The following is a 17,522-nucleotide window of genomic DNA, read 5'->3' on the forward strand; positions in this document are numbered from 1 at the left end:
CATTTTCTAAAAAATATTATACTAGTTTCCGCCTACTACCTGGCACCTGCTAGCACAGACTTTATTTTCATGCTTAACAATCACAGGGGAATAAAAAAAAGTTTTTACAGGCTAGAAAATTAACTGGCAAATTAGATTTTGCTTTGCAATCAAGCAGAAAGCACATCTCCGAATAGTTGTAAACATATACTAATTTTAAAGGGCCACTATAGCAATAAGTTAGTTTCCTGGGGTAACCCTGGTAGCATATATCTAATATTAGGAACATTAGATACTAAGCAGTTGTTTTTTTTAAATGTGGGCTTGGAAGGTTATAGACAGATTAAGTGCATATTCTCCCCCTCTGCTAACATAAGCTGCTCTATAACAGCCGATTGGGACAGGCATGGTTACTTGTTCCTTCAAGGGCTTTTTTCTAGTTTCAGCAATACAGCTCTCATGATGGTTCCTATCAAAAGGTAGCTATCAAGTGACATCACAGGGGAGAGAGGATTCTCTAGAAAGAGCCTGTGCAGGAATAAGTAGCTCTGTTTGGGTCAATTGCTGTTCCTAGTGTTAATCAACTCTACTCTTGTTCTAAAGGAATACTTTATACAATATACAATACAATAACATTTCTATAGCGCTTTTCTCCCATAGGACTCAAAGTGCTCAGGCTCTCTCAGATTCAGTAGTTGGTAGTAGGATGAAGTATTCACACAACAAAAGTTATATTTCTGCAAATGCCAAACTGAACAGGTGGGTTTTCAGTCTGGATTTAAACACGTCCAGGGATAAAGCTGTCCTGATCTGCTGAGGTAAGGAGTTCCAAAACGTAGGAGCAGCATGACAGAAGGCTCTGGGACCAAAAGTGGACTCTGGGTATGACTAGATTATTAGTGAGTAACTTGTGGATCTGAGATTGCAGGGATTACTACGCAGCTGTAACATTTCTTTCATGTATCCAGGGCCCAGATTATTTCGTGATTTAAATGTCAGTAGGCCAATCTTGAATAGGATCCTCCATTTTATAGGTAGCCAAGGTGAAGGGCGTGCAGGACTGGTGTTATGTGGCAGTGACAGGGTTGGTTGGTTAAAAGTCTGGCAGCAGTATTCTGTATCAGCTCTAGGCAGTACAAGTACTTTTTTGGAAGGCAAGTTTAGAGAGCATTGCAGTAGTCCAGTCGGGATGTAATCAAGGCATGAACTAAGGTTGGTAGATCTTCAAGGGGGATGAGGTTCTTGATTTTTGCGATGTTCTTCAGGTGGAAATAGGATAATTTCACCACAGCGGAAATGTGAGTTCTGAAGTTTAAATCCCCATCAATTATAAGGCTACGCACATGATCAGAAGTGTAGATCCGTGCCTCCTATTCTCAGTGGTGAAGACTGCAAGTGAGCCCTATTTTTTTTTTTAAACGTTTAACTTACCTGGGGCTTCCACCAGTCCCCTGCAGACGTCCTGTGCCCGCACTGGCGCAGTGGCTTGCAACAAAGTCACAAAAACTGGAAGTGAGCCGCGGCGTGGGACCGGAGGATCATTTTGTCCTGGCACAGGATGGCTGCGGGGGACAGGTAGAAGCCCCAGGTAAATTAAACGGGGTTTATTTTTTACAGTACTCTTTTTTTTAGGGCTTACAGGACTCCTTGCCAATTATTATTATGGGGAAAAGGAGGTATTACATTGTTATACTTAAGAAGTATTTGGCTATACTTATATGGAGAGAAGACCATGGCTATACTTGCTAGAAAGAGGAGAAAATTGGTATCCTTTTGAAACATGACTAATATTAGTCTGTGTGCGTTTGTGTCAGTGTAACAAGGGTAAACTTAATATGGGATAAACAATATGGGCAACACAGCTGCATTTGTCATACATGTTATAAGCAATGAATACACTTGAGGGAAATCACTTTTTTTGTGAGGGGGGAGGGGACATAGGTATAATTGGGAACGCATAGCTCAATAAAAGGAGCGTAAAGCTAAAACGGTGTGCTGATACACTTGACTTTTTGTTTGCAATTGGGACATGCCTACGTCCTAGTATCAAGCACCCGACCTACAGTTGATGGAGTGCCTTCTACGAATTTTATAAATAGTTATAATTGGAACCCAAATATATGGCCTCTCATGAGCTGGGATTGGGGGGACAAGTCTATGCGTTCTTGTTTAGTTCGTTTGGGGGAGTTTTTGGAATGGAATTATTGCATTACAATATTACTTGTGTGGAAGGGGGTTCAATGATGTCAACCTGATAATTGTTTTTTTTATTTGCTGCTGTTTGCAACTGCCTAAAATTCTCACTTGATCTTACAAATAGAAGTTTAAAAGTTGTTAAAGGGGCACCATAGGTAAAATTAGGCTACTGTGATAATCCTGGTAAGCATGTACCTAATAATAGAAGTATCAGATACGAAGTAGTTTTTTTAATTTAGGCTTGAAAGATTTTAGACAGCATATGTAGAGATCCTGCCCGTTGCTTTCCAGGCTAAGCGATATGTACTATCGCTGACTTGGGCAGCGATGCAACAGCTGATGTTGCATTCATCTCCCTGATGAAGCTGTACGGGACATTGTAAGCTGATCAGGGAGTGCTGTAAAGATCGTAGATGTAAACAAATAAGCAAGATAAATGACTTGTTTAGACTGAGTTTTACACTCTGCTCCTTCTGCTCCCAGTGCATTCCCTGCACACTACACCAAGTGCCCTCTTGACGAGAATTAAAAGTTTTCTCGTAGCTGTCTTTTTTTATTTTTTGAACTAATGTCATTTTCTCTTTTACCTCTGGAGACCCTCCTTTGGGTTTATTTTCCCAAGCTCCACTCGGGGCTTGAAGCCGATCCTATAGTTAAAAAAAGGATCAGTTTCCACTAGTAAAAAAAAAAAAAAACAGATCTGAATGCATTTTTCCTGAACAGTAAGCAAAGCGATGGGTGCACGGACACAATTAAGGCATATGAGAACAGTGTCATTTCTCACTAGGCTGGTCGCTGCCTTCACTCCGTTTTGCTCACCATGTTTCATTGCCACCATGCAATACTCACGAGTTCCGCTGCTGCTGATTCCTTTGTTCGGTCCAGGTAAACAGATCAATGCCAAGCATTATAGAGATATATAGATATATAGATATAGATATATAGATATAGATATATAGAGAGAGAGATACATACATCCATATATACACACACACACATACACATACACACATATACATATACACATACACAAGTGGTACACTTTAAATAAAAAAAATTTCAGGCTGATTAAAAAAAAAACCAACTTCCTAGGTCAGTAATGGAAAAACAAATAGGTCTATCAAATTGCAACTGTAAACCAAAAACTTCCAATTCCAATTATACTGAACAAGTTTTCAGATTAAGGTACATCTAAATGAATGTAATCTTGCATCATCATATTCCATGCCTCAGATGTGAGTTAGGACTAATTTATAGAAATTGTTATCAAAAGGTAACATTTCCAACCTAACAAAGAGCTGTTATCTTGGTTAAACAGCAGGGTGAATCACTGCGGATGGCAGGTGAAGCAAGCAGCTCAATGTGCACTGTTCTGGAAAGAGAAGCCCACAACCCATTATCCACGCTGACATAACAAATTACGTGCATTCCGCTCACATGTGCGCACACATTGTATTGTTCCTATAACACACTGCTTCTGCAATGAGGGAAATTTAGATTGCACACACTCTACTGAATGATGAAAATTAAAAAACAAAAGAATACATCTAAAAAGAAAACACCTGCTGCGTGGTACAGCTACTTTGAGATTCATTTGCTGTAAGTAAAAATTACGACAAATAATCATTTGCAACATATTGACATCATGGATTTCATCACAATCACATATTCTAAAAGGTTATATAAATACTATGATCAAGAAAAAAGAAACATGCGGTTAGATGTCCACAACTATCATAACACATTAGAGCTGGAAACTTGTATTTTTGGATCCAATATCTGAAGTTAAACTGGAAGCTTTTCTATTAAAGAACAACTGAAGCAATAGGGGTATGGAGGCAGCCATTTTTATTTTCTTTTAAGCAATACCAGTTTCCTGGCTGTCCTGCTGATCCTCTAATTAGCCATACACCCTGAACAAGCATGCGGCAGATCAGGTGTTTCTGACATTATGGTCAGATCTGATAAGATTATCTGCATGCTTGTTTGTGATGTTATTCAGACACTACTGCAGCCAATCTACAGTAGAATCAGTTCTAAGGTTCATGCACACGTACCAACTATCTGCCATACTATCTGCCCAACTTGTCTGTTAAGCCCCATTCACACACTCAAAAGTGGTCTTTTATGCAGCACAAATTGCCAAACAGCTTTTGTTGTGTAACAAGTATAAACAACTAAAAAATGTATTTTGCTATTCTTCAAACAGCTGATAAGACTGAGAAGAAGTCAATCCAACAGATTGACTTCTTAGTCTTATCAGCTGTTTGAACAACAGCAAAATACTTTTTTTTAGTTGTTTTAACTTTTTTCACAACAAAAGTTGTAGGGGGCTTAACAGACAATTTTTGGGGCTTGATCTGTGAGCACAGGAGACAAATTATGCAGAGTGCCATTGTTCTCTTTCCTCACAAAATTATAATTTCCCCAGGTAACTATAAACTGAAGTGTGCTTTATGTATGTACTAAGCGTTATTCATTCTCTCCATGGCTAGCCATTATATCTTTCAAACGGCTGAATGCTTCCACATGGAAATCTCAGTTATGGTGAGCAGTCTGTGGTGGTATTTCATTTCACACTGTGGGGAAGGGGCAATGAACGATGTAATTAAAACCCAAATTTAAGATAACGTGGATGAAGAGTCAGCAATTTATAACTTATGTTTATCAAAGCCCAAAACAAAATACCAATTATTTGGATCATTACTTATTTTTTAATAAAATAACTGTTAAAATATATTTCTTTGTGGAAAGCATAGTACATAAAAAATAATCAATATAATTACCCTTTAAGTTCCAGCAATAGAATCCTATTTATCTGCTCAAATTTCTATGTATTAAAACAGCACTTAACTGCAAATAAAGCACAAGAAAACTTAAAGGGAAGGTTCACGCTAATTAAAAAATACAAATCCACTTACCTGGGGTTTCCTCCAGCCCATGGCAGCCAGGACGTGCCCTCGGCGCCGCTCCGGAGGCTCCCGCTCTTCTTTGGTGGCGCACCCGACCTGGCCAGGCCGGCTTCAAGGTTGGGCTCTTCTGCCCTCCAACATGCGTCTCGCTGGTGCACGCTGACGTCATCGGACGTCGTCCGGGCTGTATTGCGCAAGCGCAGTAGTTCTGCGCCTGCGCAGTACAGGCCAGAGGACGTCCGATGACGTCAGCGTGCCCCCGTGAGGCGCATTTTGGAGTGCAGAAAAGCCCGGCCTGGCCAGGTTGGGTGCGTCACCGAAGAAGACCGGGAGCCTCCGCCACGGGCTGGAGGAAAAAGTGGATTTGTATTTTTATATCACAGTCCGTGGATCTTCCCTTTAAGAGAAAAAAAATCAACCATGGACTAAAATGAGATTGGCAATCATTGTCATCTTAAAGAGTAGCTCTCACCAGTAGTGACCCAAGGAACTTGTTGAGGAAGACTATCTTCATACAGCCAACTCTAAGGGAAATCTTCCCATCAACCTTGGACACATCCTTATAAGCTTCTCCTTGTGTTGCCTCAGGATAGAGTGTCAAATTGAAATTGAAAACTTCCTCTTCCATGATGCCAACCGCCTAAAACCACAAAACGGAGAGTTAGTCTGATGTAAATAATTCCAATTGATGCAGGATTATACAAGTTTATTATGCAGATCCATGCAGCTTGAAAATGGTCCAATTATATTCCACTGGTCCATTTTTATACTGCATACATTTGTATACAAAACTTCCATACTCTTGCATCAACTCAGAATCACTAGCATCTCACTGACCATCCCTAATTACTGCTTTTATTTGGTCTGTAAAAAAATAAATAATAATAATAGTGTGGTGTCCAGTTAATGTGAGTGATTACATTAAAAGAAAAAAGAACAGCAACCACATATTAAAAAGAAGGATCCAGAGTCCTGGGCAAGGGAAAGTAACAAATGTATTCAAAAACATTAACCGGTATATAAATAAGAATTATCAAGTAAAAAATATGTCAAGTAAATGAGATGTACAGTATAAAACAGACATTCAGTGCTAACTCACAGAGCCTTATCAAAAAGCTCTCACGAAAGAGGCTATATAAAACACGGCTAGACAGTTCCAAAATGTAATGCATGGATTGTACTTGCAGCTGTATATCCCAGAGTGCACGACAATCATTCAAAGTAGTGACTCCTATACTGTTTGATTAACAAACTGCAGTGGTGAAGCAGGATAACTATAATGTCTAAATATAAAGTGAGGTCACTTGCTGGATAGCATTTGTAAGGTACACTAGCAGACCATCAAAAATGAAATCCAGTAGCGTGCAGATTATCCAAATTTTACTTTAATTGGGTTAATCTGGAGTAGGCTGAAGTGGTTTTGCACTAATACATAGATGTCTAAGGACTAAACAAACGGGTACCATTTCCATAGACCAATAGCTTAAAGGACAACTCAACTAAGAGGGTTATGGTGGCTGCCATATTTATTTCCTTTTAAACAATACCAGTTACCTGGCAGTACTGCTGATTTTTTGGCTGCAGTAGTGTCTGAATCCCGCACCTGAAACAGTCATGTGGCTAATCTAGTCAGACTTCAAGAGAACCCGAGGCAGGTATTTTATATCTTGAGAGAACACAGAGGCATGTTCTGTGCATTTTTACATGCTTCTGTGTCTCTGTATTGCCGCCTCTAGTGCCCCCGGGGTCTGCTGTGCCTCCCGAAAAACCGCTAAGCTAGCGACAATCTGCTTGTCGCAAGCGTTTTATTTACCTGCAGCCTGTCATTCTATATCGGCTCCCCCGCCTCTGTTCCTGCCGCTGCCCGCCTCCGTGAAGTACCTTCCAGGTCACGGCTTAGCTTCCGATTGGAATAAGTACACGGAGGCGGGCAGCGGCGGGGACAGAGGCAGGGGAGCCGATATAGAATGACAGGCTGCAGGTAAATACAAGGCTAGCGACAAGCAGATTATCGTTAGCCTAAAGCTTTTTTCGGGGGACACAGGAGACCGGGGGGGGGGGTGGGGGGACTAGAGACAGCAATACAGAGACACAGAGGCATGTGATTATGCACAGAACATGCCTCTGTGTTCTCTTAAGATATAAAATACCCGCATCTGGTTCTCTTTCAGTAAGAAACAAACTGCAAGCTCAATCAGGGTCTATGGCTTAAAGTATTGAAGACAGAAGCTCAGCAGTAAAGTCAAGCAAACTGCATTATTTAAAGTGAACCTAAAGTCAAGGTAAAAAAAATGAGATTTACTCACCTGGGGCTTCCCTCAGTCCCCTGCAGCCGATAGGTGCCCTCGCAGCTCCGCTCCGATGGCCCAGGACCCGCCGGCGAATACTTCCGGTTTGTCCGGAAGTGTTCCGCAATAGCAGCATAGGGGGCAATATACAGGCCTGTCGGCCGGTGACTTTAGGTTCACTTTAAAAGGAAAGAAATATGTCAGCCTACATATCCCTCACACTTCAGATGTGCTTTAAGTGTTAGTTGGTTTATTAAGATATGTGCCTGAAGATGGGTTTGATTTGATAGCACGTTCCTAAGGCAACAGCATTAATTAATTTAACATTACCTGTTTGTGGATAGTTTGTGGGTTGACATCATTGACAATAATATCTTTCAGCCTGGCAAAAATATCCATCTGTCTGGATTCCAAAATGATGGATGTGTCAAGACCTGAGAAAAGGTTTAATTTGATTTAAAAAAAAATCCAAAAATATTTAACAAGGCTAAGACATTGTTACATATCATTAAAATAAACCCATAGGTGTTAATGTTGAAACAAACTAATGCCTGGACAAACATTGGTTTCTTGAAGTTGGACAAGCAGATTTATCTGTCAACTGTAGCAAGGATTGTAACAGGTTGCCGCCACTTCTCATATTCTTCTTTGCGCAATGAGGGTTGGTTTTCTGATTACGCTCATCAATGCAGAAAGCTGAGTTACATATTAATTTAAGGTAAATACTGTATATACTCTGTTTAACAATGCAAAACTGAGAGCAAGCTTGAATATCAGACAGTAAAGCCCAGTGCACACCGGGCGGATCCGCCGGCCGAATCCGCCTGAAAATCTGCATGGCTAATGTATCTCTATGGGCTGGTGCATACCGGCGGTTTGAGGTTTTAAGCAAGCTGCAAACGTGCCTCTTGCTGCACGTTTGCGGTTTGCTAAAAACCTCAAACCGCCAGTGTGCACCAGCCCATAGAGATACATTAGCCATGCGGATGCTGATGCAGCCGGTGAACACCCGGCGGATCACATCAAGATCCGCCCGGTCTGCACTGGGACTAAACTCTGTCATCCACACCCAAAACCGCTAGCGTTTTGTGGATCTGCTAGCGGTTTTGGTGTGCACTAGGCCTAAGTTTAAAAAGAACGGAAAAAAAAAAAAACTGAAATGTAAAGTACATTTTTTTCCTGGCTTTGCTATATTATGTACTGGAAAGGAGGAGGACTAAATGTACTTCTGAGTTGGGCATAAATAGCCGAAGATAATATTTGTATTACAGAGCACATTGATTTTTGGGCTACCAGTGTACTTTGGTTCAGTATTCTGGAAGCAGCATTGCTACATGTATCACCTGATTATTTCCACATCATTTTAAACAACCGAAAAGCCAAACCTTTAGGCTACTTGCGCACCAAGAAGTTGCGTTAGGTGCTACGTTAAGGTCCCATAATGTGCACCTAACGCAAGGCCTGGTGCTCTTCGATGTGGACGTCAGAGTGAGCCGCGTTGTGCAGCTCACTCTGGCGTCAGTGATGCCGTGATGCATACTCTTGGACGCATGCGGCATCACATGGCCCCGCCGGCCAATCGCCGCACAGAGCGGCCGCACCAGGAAGTAAACACTGCACGTCACAACGTGCAGTGAATATTAATTAGCCATGTGCCTGGCCGCTCTCCGCTTCTCCCCAACATGACTGCGCATGTGCAAACAGTCTAACGCGGCTTAACCACTTGAGGACCGCCCCCAGACGATGGGCGGCGGCAAAGTCCGGGCCTAAACGACCGCAATACGCCCATCGGCGGGGGCGGCTGCGGTAATGCGGCGATCGCGTCATTCGTGACGCGATCAGCCGCCGGCGACTGGCTCCACCCCCCTCACGCTGTAACCCGCCGGCCGTTCGGAAGCGCCGGCGGGTTACTAGCACCCGGATCGCCGCATGTAAAGAGTATAATAGGCTTTGTAATGTATACAAAGCCTATTATACTGTGTACTGTATGCATCTATCCCCCTGATCACCTGTCAATCACCTGTCAATCACTGCCACCCATCAATCAGCCCCTAACCTGCCCCTTGCGGGCAATCTGATCACCCACCCACACCAATAGATCGCCCGCAGATCCGACATCAGATCACCTCCCAAGTGCAGTGTTTACATCTGTTCTCTCCTCTAAACACCCACTAATTACCCATCAATCACCCATCAATCATCCCCTATCACCACCTGTCACTGTTACCCATCAGATTAGACCCTAATCTGCCCCTAGGGCACCCAATCACCCGCCCACATGCTCAGATTGCCCTCAGACCCCAGCCCTGATCACGTCGCCAGTGCATTGCTTGCATGTATTTCCCCCCTCTAATCACACCTTGAGACACCCATCAATCACCTCCTGTCATCACCTGTCACCCCCTAGCACACCTACCCATCAGATCAGGCCCTAATTTGCCCTGTGTGGGGTTCCTGATCACTCGACCAAACCCTCAGATCCCCCTCAGACCCCCTTCCGATCACCTCCCCAGTGTATTGATTGCATCTATTTTCCCCTCTAACCACCCCCTGAGACACCCATCAATCACCTCCTGTCACCCCCCTAGCACTCCTATCCATCAGATCAGGCCCAATACAACCTGTCATCTAAGAGGCCACCCTGCTTATGACCGGTTCCACAAAATTCGCCCCCTCATAGACCACCTGTCATCAAAATTTGCAGATGCTTATACCCCTGAACAGTCATTTTGAGAAATTTGGTTTCCAGACTACTCACGGTTTAGGGCCCGTAAAATGCCAGGGCAGTATAGGAACCCCACAAGTGACCCCATTTTAGAAAAAAGACACCCCAAGGTATTCTGTTAGGTGTATGACGAGTTCATAGAAGATTTTATTTTTTGTCAAAAGTTAGCGGAAATTGGATTTTTATTGTTTTTTTCACAGTGTCATTTTTCACGAACTTGTGACAAAAAATAAAATCTTCTATGAACTCACCATACACCTAACAGAATACCTTGGGGTGTATTTTTGCACATACCTATGCTGGGTGGGATAAATCTCTCTGTAAATGGACAATTGTGTGTAAAAAAAATCAAAAATGTGTCATTTACAGAGATATTTCCCCCACCCAGCATGGTTATATGTAAAAATACACCACAAAACACATTATACTATTTCTCCTGAGTACGGCGATACCACATGTGTGACACTTTTTTGCACCCTAACTGCGCTAAGGGGCCCAAAGTCCAATTAGTACCTTTAGGATTTCAAGGGTCATTTTGCGGCATTTGGTTTCCAGACTACTCCTCACGGTTTAGGGCCCCTAAAATGCCAGGGCAGTATAGGAAGCCCACAAGTGACCCCATTTTAGAAAGAAGACACCCCAAGGTATTCTGTTAGGTGTATGATGAGTTCATAGAAGATTTTATTTTTTGTCACAAGTTAGCGGAAATTGATTTGTATTTTTTTTTTCACAAAGTGTTATTTTCCGCTAACTTGTGACAAAAAAAAAAATCTTCTATGAACTCACCATACTCCTAACAGAATACCTTGGGGTGTCTTCTTTCTAAAATGGGGTCACTTGTAGGGTTCCTATACTGCCCTGGCATTTTAGGGGCCCTAAACCGTGAGGAGTAGTCTAGAATTCAAATGCCTCAAAATGACCTGTGAATAGGACGTTAGGCCCCTTAGCGCACCTAGGTTGCAAAAAAGTGTCACACATGTGGTATCGCCGTACTCAGGAGAAGTAGTATAATGTGTTTTGGGGTGTATTTTTACACATACCCATGCTGAGTGGGACAAATATCTCTGTAAATAGACAATTGTGTGTAAAAAAAAATCAAAAAATTGTCATTTACAGAGATATTTCTCCCACCCAGCATGGGTATGTGTAAAAATACACCCCAAAACACATTATACTACTTCTCCTGAGTACGGCAATACCACGTGTGGCACTTTTTTGCAGCCTAACTGCGCTAAGGGGCCCAAAGTCCAATGAGCATCTTTAGGCTTTACAGGGGTGCTTACAATTAGGCACCCCCCAAAATGCCAGGACAGTGAACACACCCCACAAATGACCCCATTTTGGAAAGTAGACACTTCAAGGTATTCAGAGAGGAGCATAGTGAGTCCGTGGCAGATTTCATTTTTTTTTTTGTCGCAAGTTAGAAGAAATGGAAACTTTTTTTTTTTTTTTTCTTTCACAAAGTGTCATTTTCCGCTAACTTGTGACAAAAAATAAAATCTTCTATCAACTCACCATGCCTCTCACTGAATACTTTGGGATGACTTCTTTCCAAAATGGGGTCATTTGGGGGGTATTTATACTATCCTGGAATTTTAGCCCCTCATGAAACATGACAGGGGGTCAGAATAGTCAGAGATGTTTGAAAATAGGAAAATTCACTTTTGGCACCATAGTTTGTAAACGCTATAACTTTTACCAATCCAATAAATATACACTGAATGGTTGTTTTTTTTTATCAAAGACATGTAGCAGAATAACTTTCGCGCTCAAATGTATAGGAAATTTTACTTGATTTGAAAAATGTCAACACAAAGTTAAAAAAGTCATTTTTTTGACAAAATTCATGTCTTTTTTGATGAATATAATAAAAACAAACTCGCAGCAGCAATCAAATAGCACCAAAAGAAAGCTGTATTAGTGACAAGAAAAGGAGGTAAAATTCATTTAGGCGGTAGGTTGTATGAGCGAGCAATAAACCGTGAAAGCTGCAGTGGTCTGAATGGAGAAAAAGGCTCTGGTCCTTAAGGGGCGAAAAAACTGTGGTCCTTAAGTGGTTAAGCCGCTGTAACGCCGTAGCATGCTGCACTTTCGGCAGAACGTGCAGCGGTACATGTAACGCAACGTGGGCTGTGTTAACAGCCCACTTGTGTTACATTGCTGTGCGTTGGGGGAGTGTTAGTAACGTCTTAGTGTGTAAGCAGCCTTAATTAACTAAGTGGCCTCGTCCATTTCCCAGTATCGCTGCAGACATACTGTAACACTTTAAAAAGACCTACAAATGTCATCATTTTTTATAGGAGCAGCAGATGGCTAAGGGGGATATCCCCTAACTGCTGCTGTTCCTTGTAGTTATTCAAAGCTATCTCATTTTGTCTCTCAGTTTACCAGTTTCATACACTTTTGTACATGTATTTTTTTTTATTATTTTTTTTTTAGAGCATTGTAATTTTTTTTTTCATTTTGCATGCTGCCCTACTCTGCAATGGCATCCTTTTGCAGTTGTACCACTCCAGAACGTTTTTTTCAACATCCCACTCTGTTATTTAATTAAGGGTGGAGTAGAAAGTTCTTGCTTATTTAAATGTGTAACCGGTCTTATCTACTGTAAGTAGACTATGACTAAGAGCCAGACTTGGCTCGAAACAAGTCAGCCTTTTCTTCCGATTTTATGTGACTTGGATTAAATAAAGCTGCTGGTCTCAAGAACTTTGGATGTGCTGCAGTTTTAACAAATACAAAGAAAGTAAAAATAAATTATAATGCATTTACTTTGGGACAAATGCACATCTTATATGTTAGTGTACGTATAAAAGTGAAAGCTATTTGACATAGTAATTATTCACCTAACAATGCCACCTAGTTTATAATTTAGACATGCCCACCAGATCTTAATCTTAAGAAACTTGACTACACATCCAGATCAAAATTCTTGGCAATTATGTTGAACCAGCTCTTGCAGCAAAAACAAATAGTTAAAAAAAACATGTTATTAATGTTACAGAGTAGTAATGGACAACCAGAAGCACCAAGATCTCCCTAAGGGGGTTAAAGGAACTACAAAACGTCCCTACTAAAAACTTATGCCAAAGACAACTAAGCATTCCTAAAACAGAAGGCATATGCAAGTAAAAAAATGCTGCTTTGCACGAGCAAGAAATGACTTCAGCTCAGTGAATAGGCGTACTGTAAACTAGGTCAGTCACGCATGTCATCAACCAGGGGTTCTTTAAGCATGTTAACATCTATCAGAACTGGCAGGTTTTGTACTAGTCCATGTCCTCATTAGGGATTCTTAAGGTTTTGTTTTCAAAACTATTCCCTGAAGGGCAGCTGCTATGTCTAACTGCCAGAATAGTGTGCAAGCAAGTAGGGAGGCTGGCTGGTATCTTATGATTTTGGTTAAGCTGCCATTCAGAAAGTGCTTTTGGAAAAAAAAAAGTATCCACCATGAGCAGATGCACTAATTTGAAACCGGTCAGTTCTGTCAGATGTTAACGGCTTACTTCTTTGCTATAGTGGTCTTTTAAGCATTTTAGGGACATAAAAGAAAAAGGTTCACACCATGTCTTCAGAAATCTACCGTTGTTTTCTGTGGACAATTTTTCATTTCTATTGCATGTTTAATGCACGCTTCATGGCGGCAGCGGACTGTGTGGGCTTTGGAAACTGCACGTGGTGGAGATAAACACCATTTACAAATGTGATTAAAAATACTAGGAGCACTAGGTATTTCCCTGATAACGCTGTTCACTAAAATTCCAAGTTCTGTGGAAATCTGTACACAACATAAAAATTAAAAAAAATAATGCTAATGTCTTAGATAAAAAAACAAGCTAGTTCACCAATTTTATGCACCCAACCACACAACTATAAATGCATGGAGTTCCTCAAGAAAAAAAGGATTGAACAAATGTGTACAAACATATTTTGTATAAAAGTTACAGTAATCAAAAAAATTCAGCATAGAAAGAGTCTTTCCTGACTATAGCTCATGTGGTTTTCTTCCCAATAAAGATATTCCAACTCTAAATGTAAGTTATAAGCTGAAAGCACAAGCCATAGACAACTAGGACAAAGTTAAACTTTGTCCTAGCCACTGAATCCGGAAACCAAAACTAACTGATTCTGGCGGATGAGAGCTCCTAATCTAAGCTTACTGCAAGGAGATTACATGAGCGATCAGCATCGCAAGTGTAGGGGCCACTGGCTCAGGGCCTCAGACTATACATTCACCATCCGATGTCTATTGTTATGATCCTTCAGCATACTGCTCATCAATACTATTTAGCAGCAAAATTGCTGTTTATGGCTTATGCATTAAGCTTGTAAGGGACATTTGGTGCTTTGATATCATTATTGTAAAGAAAACTGCAATAACTATAGTCTGGAAAGACTCTCTGCTGGAATTTTTTTACTAAACTTTTATGTAATACATTTTTATACAGGCAATTTCTCAATGCTTTTTTGACTTAAATAGGAACTCAATATATGTATACAAGCCCAGCGCAAGGGTGGACCTAATCACAGTAGTAAACCACTGCTCAGCTGCGTGTTATAAAAGGGGCTCCCTCAACCCCTCCAAATCAAATAGCACAATTTTAGATACAAATAACACGCGCTAGGGAGTCACCAAAAGACATTTATTAGTAATGATCTAAAATACACACTTCGGACGCAGGTCTGCTGCCTAAACATTCAATATGCCACTCATTCCTCACGCATTCAGAAGGGCCCTTCTAAAAATGACACAGAAAATAAAAAGAAAAAATGTAAAAAAGAGAAATAAGAAATATATAAAAGATATAAAATATATCGGGCAATACAGGAGATAATGAGTTATTGCTCTCCTTATAGAAGCATATGTATCCTTTCAGCTGTATTTGAGTGACGCTAATGTCAGTTTCCTTATAAAAAATAGATTTCCATCCAACACTCCGCACAGGTAATATATAGTCCAGTATACAGTTCCTTGTCGGAATGTTAATACACGCACTGCGTGTGTCAAAATACTAATGCTGGGGCAGATTGTACAAAACTCACGTATTCCCCCATGTGTGTCCTCACACCTCTTAAGGTTCGGATGATGTTCCTCCGTTCTGCTTACACAGTCCAATGGCGGTGGCGATAGCTCCAAGTTCCGGCTTCTTGCCACACATCAACCTCTCATCGGCGGGTTCGTTCAGAGCGCGTCACTTCCGCCAATAGATACAGCGGGTCGCTTACTCAGTACTTCCGCCAGGTCCGGCTTCGCTGGGCTTAGTTTACAGATGGTGACGTCACCTTAAGGTCTCTGAACTTTTGCACTCAGGCGGCAGCTGCGCGCAAGCTGCCTACCTAGTTCAGACCTTGTGCCCACAGTAGTCCAGCAATAAAGTGTTGCCCACAGACAGCAACAATGACTCTGCACCTCTACGCGTTTCAGCCACTAAAACGGTGGCCTTCCTCAGGAGGGTTTCCAGCTTGTGGAGCCATCCGCCATCTTCATTCATATATATCTTACAGAGATCCGCCCCTCCCTATGTCATTGGGGGCAAAGTTCATCCTTATCAATTTCATTTGTTTGAAACCGAGAAGCACACATGAGAGGTCCCCCTAGTATTTTTATGTAAAAAGCGTACTACAATAAAAAACTCTAGTAGTGACCCGTTAGTAACCTGTTATCATCCTGTTTCAAAAAAATAAATAAATATAAATAAAAAATAAAAAATAAATAAATAAAATAAAAATGTGAATAGAAGCACACCATACTTATTCATTCACACAATTCCAATGTATTCATAATCCCTTAGCATCTCCCATAAATCAAATATCAATATTTTCCAGTTTAAATAATCAACCTTCCCCCACTCTCTATATGGTGCAGCACTCCCCTTCACTCATTGGAGCTTAATTTCTAAAAAAATGCAAAAAATTCCATTTCGCTATTTAATCCCTTTGGAATCAAGGTATCTAGTAAAAAAATCCACTTCGATTCATTTCTGGACATCTTATGAATATAATTGCCCCCTCTCTGGTCAGGTTCCACTATTTCTACCCCAAAAAATATTGTACCCCTTACACTCCCATTATGTTGTTCCTTATAGTGTTTAGAGAGTGGGTGCCCTTCATCCTTCTTTTCAATATTATTAAAGTGTTCCCCCACCCGTCTTTGAAGGGACCTCTTGGTTCTCCCAATGTACCTCTTATGGCAAGGACACTGGATGCAATAAATCACCCCCACTGAAGTGCAAGTGATAAAATCTCTAATCTTATATTTCACCATATCCAGTGCCTCAATTTCCATTATCCTACCTGGATTACTAGTCCTTCTACAGTTCAGACAAGTTCCACATCTTACAAAACCGCCTCTATCTCTAACTCCACTACCCTTTGGGGGGGGCCCCTCATTTGCCGCTGTGGCTATAGATAGCCCCAAATTCGGAGCCTTTTTAAAGATCACTTTGGGTCTATCTGGCAGTCTCTCACCCAGTATCTTATCTTCTTTAAGGACATCCCAATGTTTCTGGAATATATTCACAACCTTTTTTGATTGGGCCGTATATTGTAGCACCACATTAAATTCATTACCCTCCACACTATTCCAGTCCCGCACATTTCTAGAACCCAGCAACTGGTTGCGTTCTTTTTGTCTTATTTCTTCTTGTGATCGATATACCTTTTCGTTAGGATATCCCTTATCAAGGAAGCAGTCCACAAGCTTTTCAGATTCTTTATCATAGTCGTCTATGTTCGTACAATTACGTCTGAGTCTCGTGAACTGCCCCTTGGGGATATTGTTTAACCAACGTGGCAAATGGCAGCTAGTGTATAAAATGTAACTATTGACATCAACGTTTTTTTGAAAGGTTTTAGTGTTTAGAGAGTCATTTGCCACGAACACTTCCAAGTCCAAAAAATTCACCCTATGTTTACTGATATCCACAGTGAACCTGATGTTCCAGTCATTCGTATTAATGTCATTCACATATTTCTCCAATGACTGAGCGTCTCCTTTCCACACCATCAACACATCGTCGATGAAACGACGCCACAGGACCAGGTCCGCACCAGGGCCCCGCACCCCATAAACATAGAGTTCCTCCCAATAGGACATAAATAGATTAGCATAGGCCGGTGCGAACCTGGTCCCCATCGCCGTCCCACCGACCTGTAGATACCATTTTTCTTCGTATTGGAAGTAGTTATGTTCCAATATGAATCTTATTGCTTTCAGGATAAAATTCTTTTGTGATATGCATATCTCCTCATCCTTACTCAGATAGTAGTCAATCAGAATATAGTGATGCCATGAAGGCATTCGAAAATCTGGTAGAGAAAGACATTAGACGTATGAAAATTAATAAATTTGGGAATGACAATTTAACACGCGGTGAGAGGAAGGCTATAAGGGAGTTGCGGGAAGATTCTAAAATAACAATC

At 41.2% G+C, this 17,522-nt stretch overlaps 1 protein-coding gene across 5 annotated transcripts in view; it reads right to left on the reverse strand.

Moving 5' to 3' along the window:
- VPS13C (vacuolar protein sorting 13 homolog C) overlaps nucleotides 1-17,522 on the reverse strand; it is a 390,940-nt gene that overhangs the window by 196,147 nt on the left and 177,271 nt on the right. For all 5 annotated transcript variants that reach the window (XM_068275765.1, XM_068275764.1, XM_068275763.1 and 2 more), the window contains 2 exons: nucleotides 7,706-7,809; nucleotides 5,560-5,727 (listed from right to left, as the gene is read on the reverse strand). In XM_068275765.1, coding sequence (XP_068131866.1) covers nucleotides 5,560-5,727; nucleotides 7,706-7,809 — 272 coding nt within the window. The remainder of the gene's footprint in view (nucleotides 1-5,559; nucleotides 5,728-7,705; nucleotides 7,810-17,522) is intronic.

Source organism: Hyperolius riggenbachi, chromosome 3 (assembly GCF_040937935.1).
Source record: "Hyperolius riggenbachi isolate aHypRig1 chromosome 3, aHypRig1.pri, whole genome shotgun sequence".
Taxonomy (NCBI): domain Eukaryota; kingdom Metazoa; phylum Chordata; class Amphibia; order Anura; family Hyperoliidae; genus Hyperolius; species Hyperolius riggenbachi.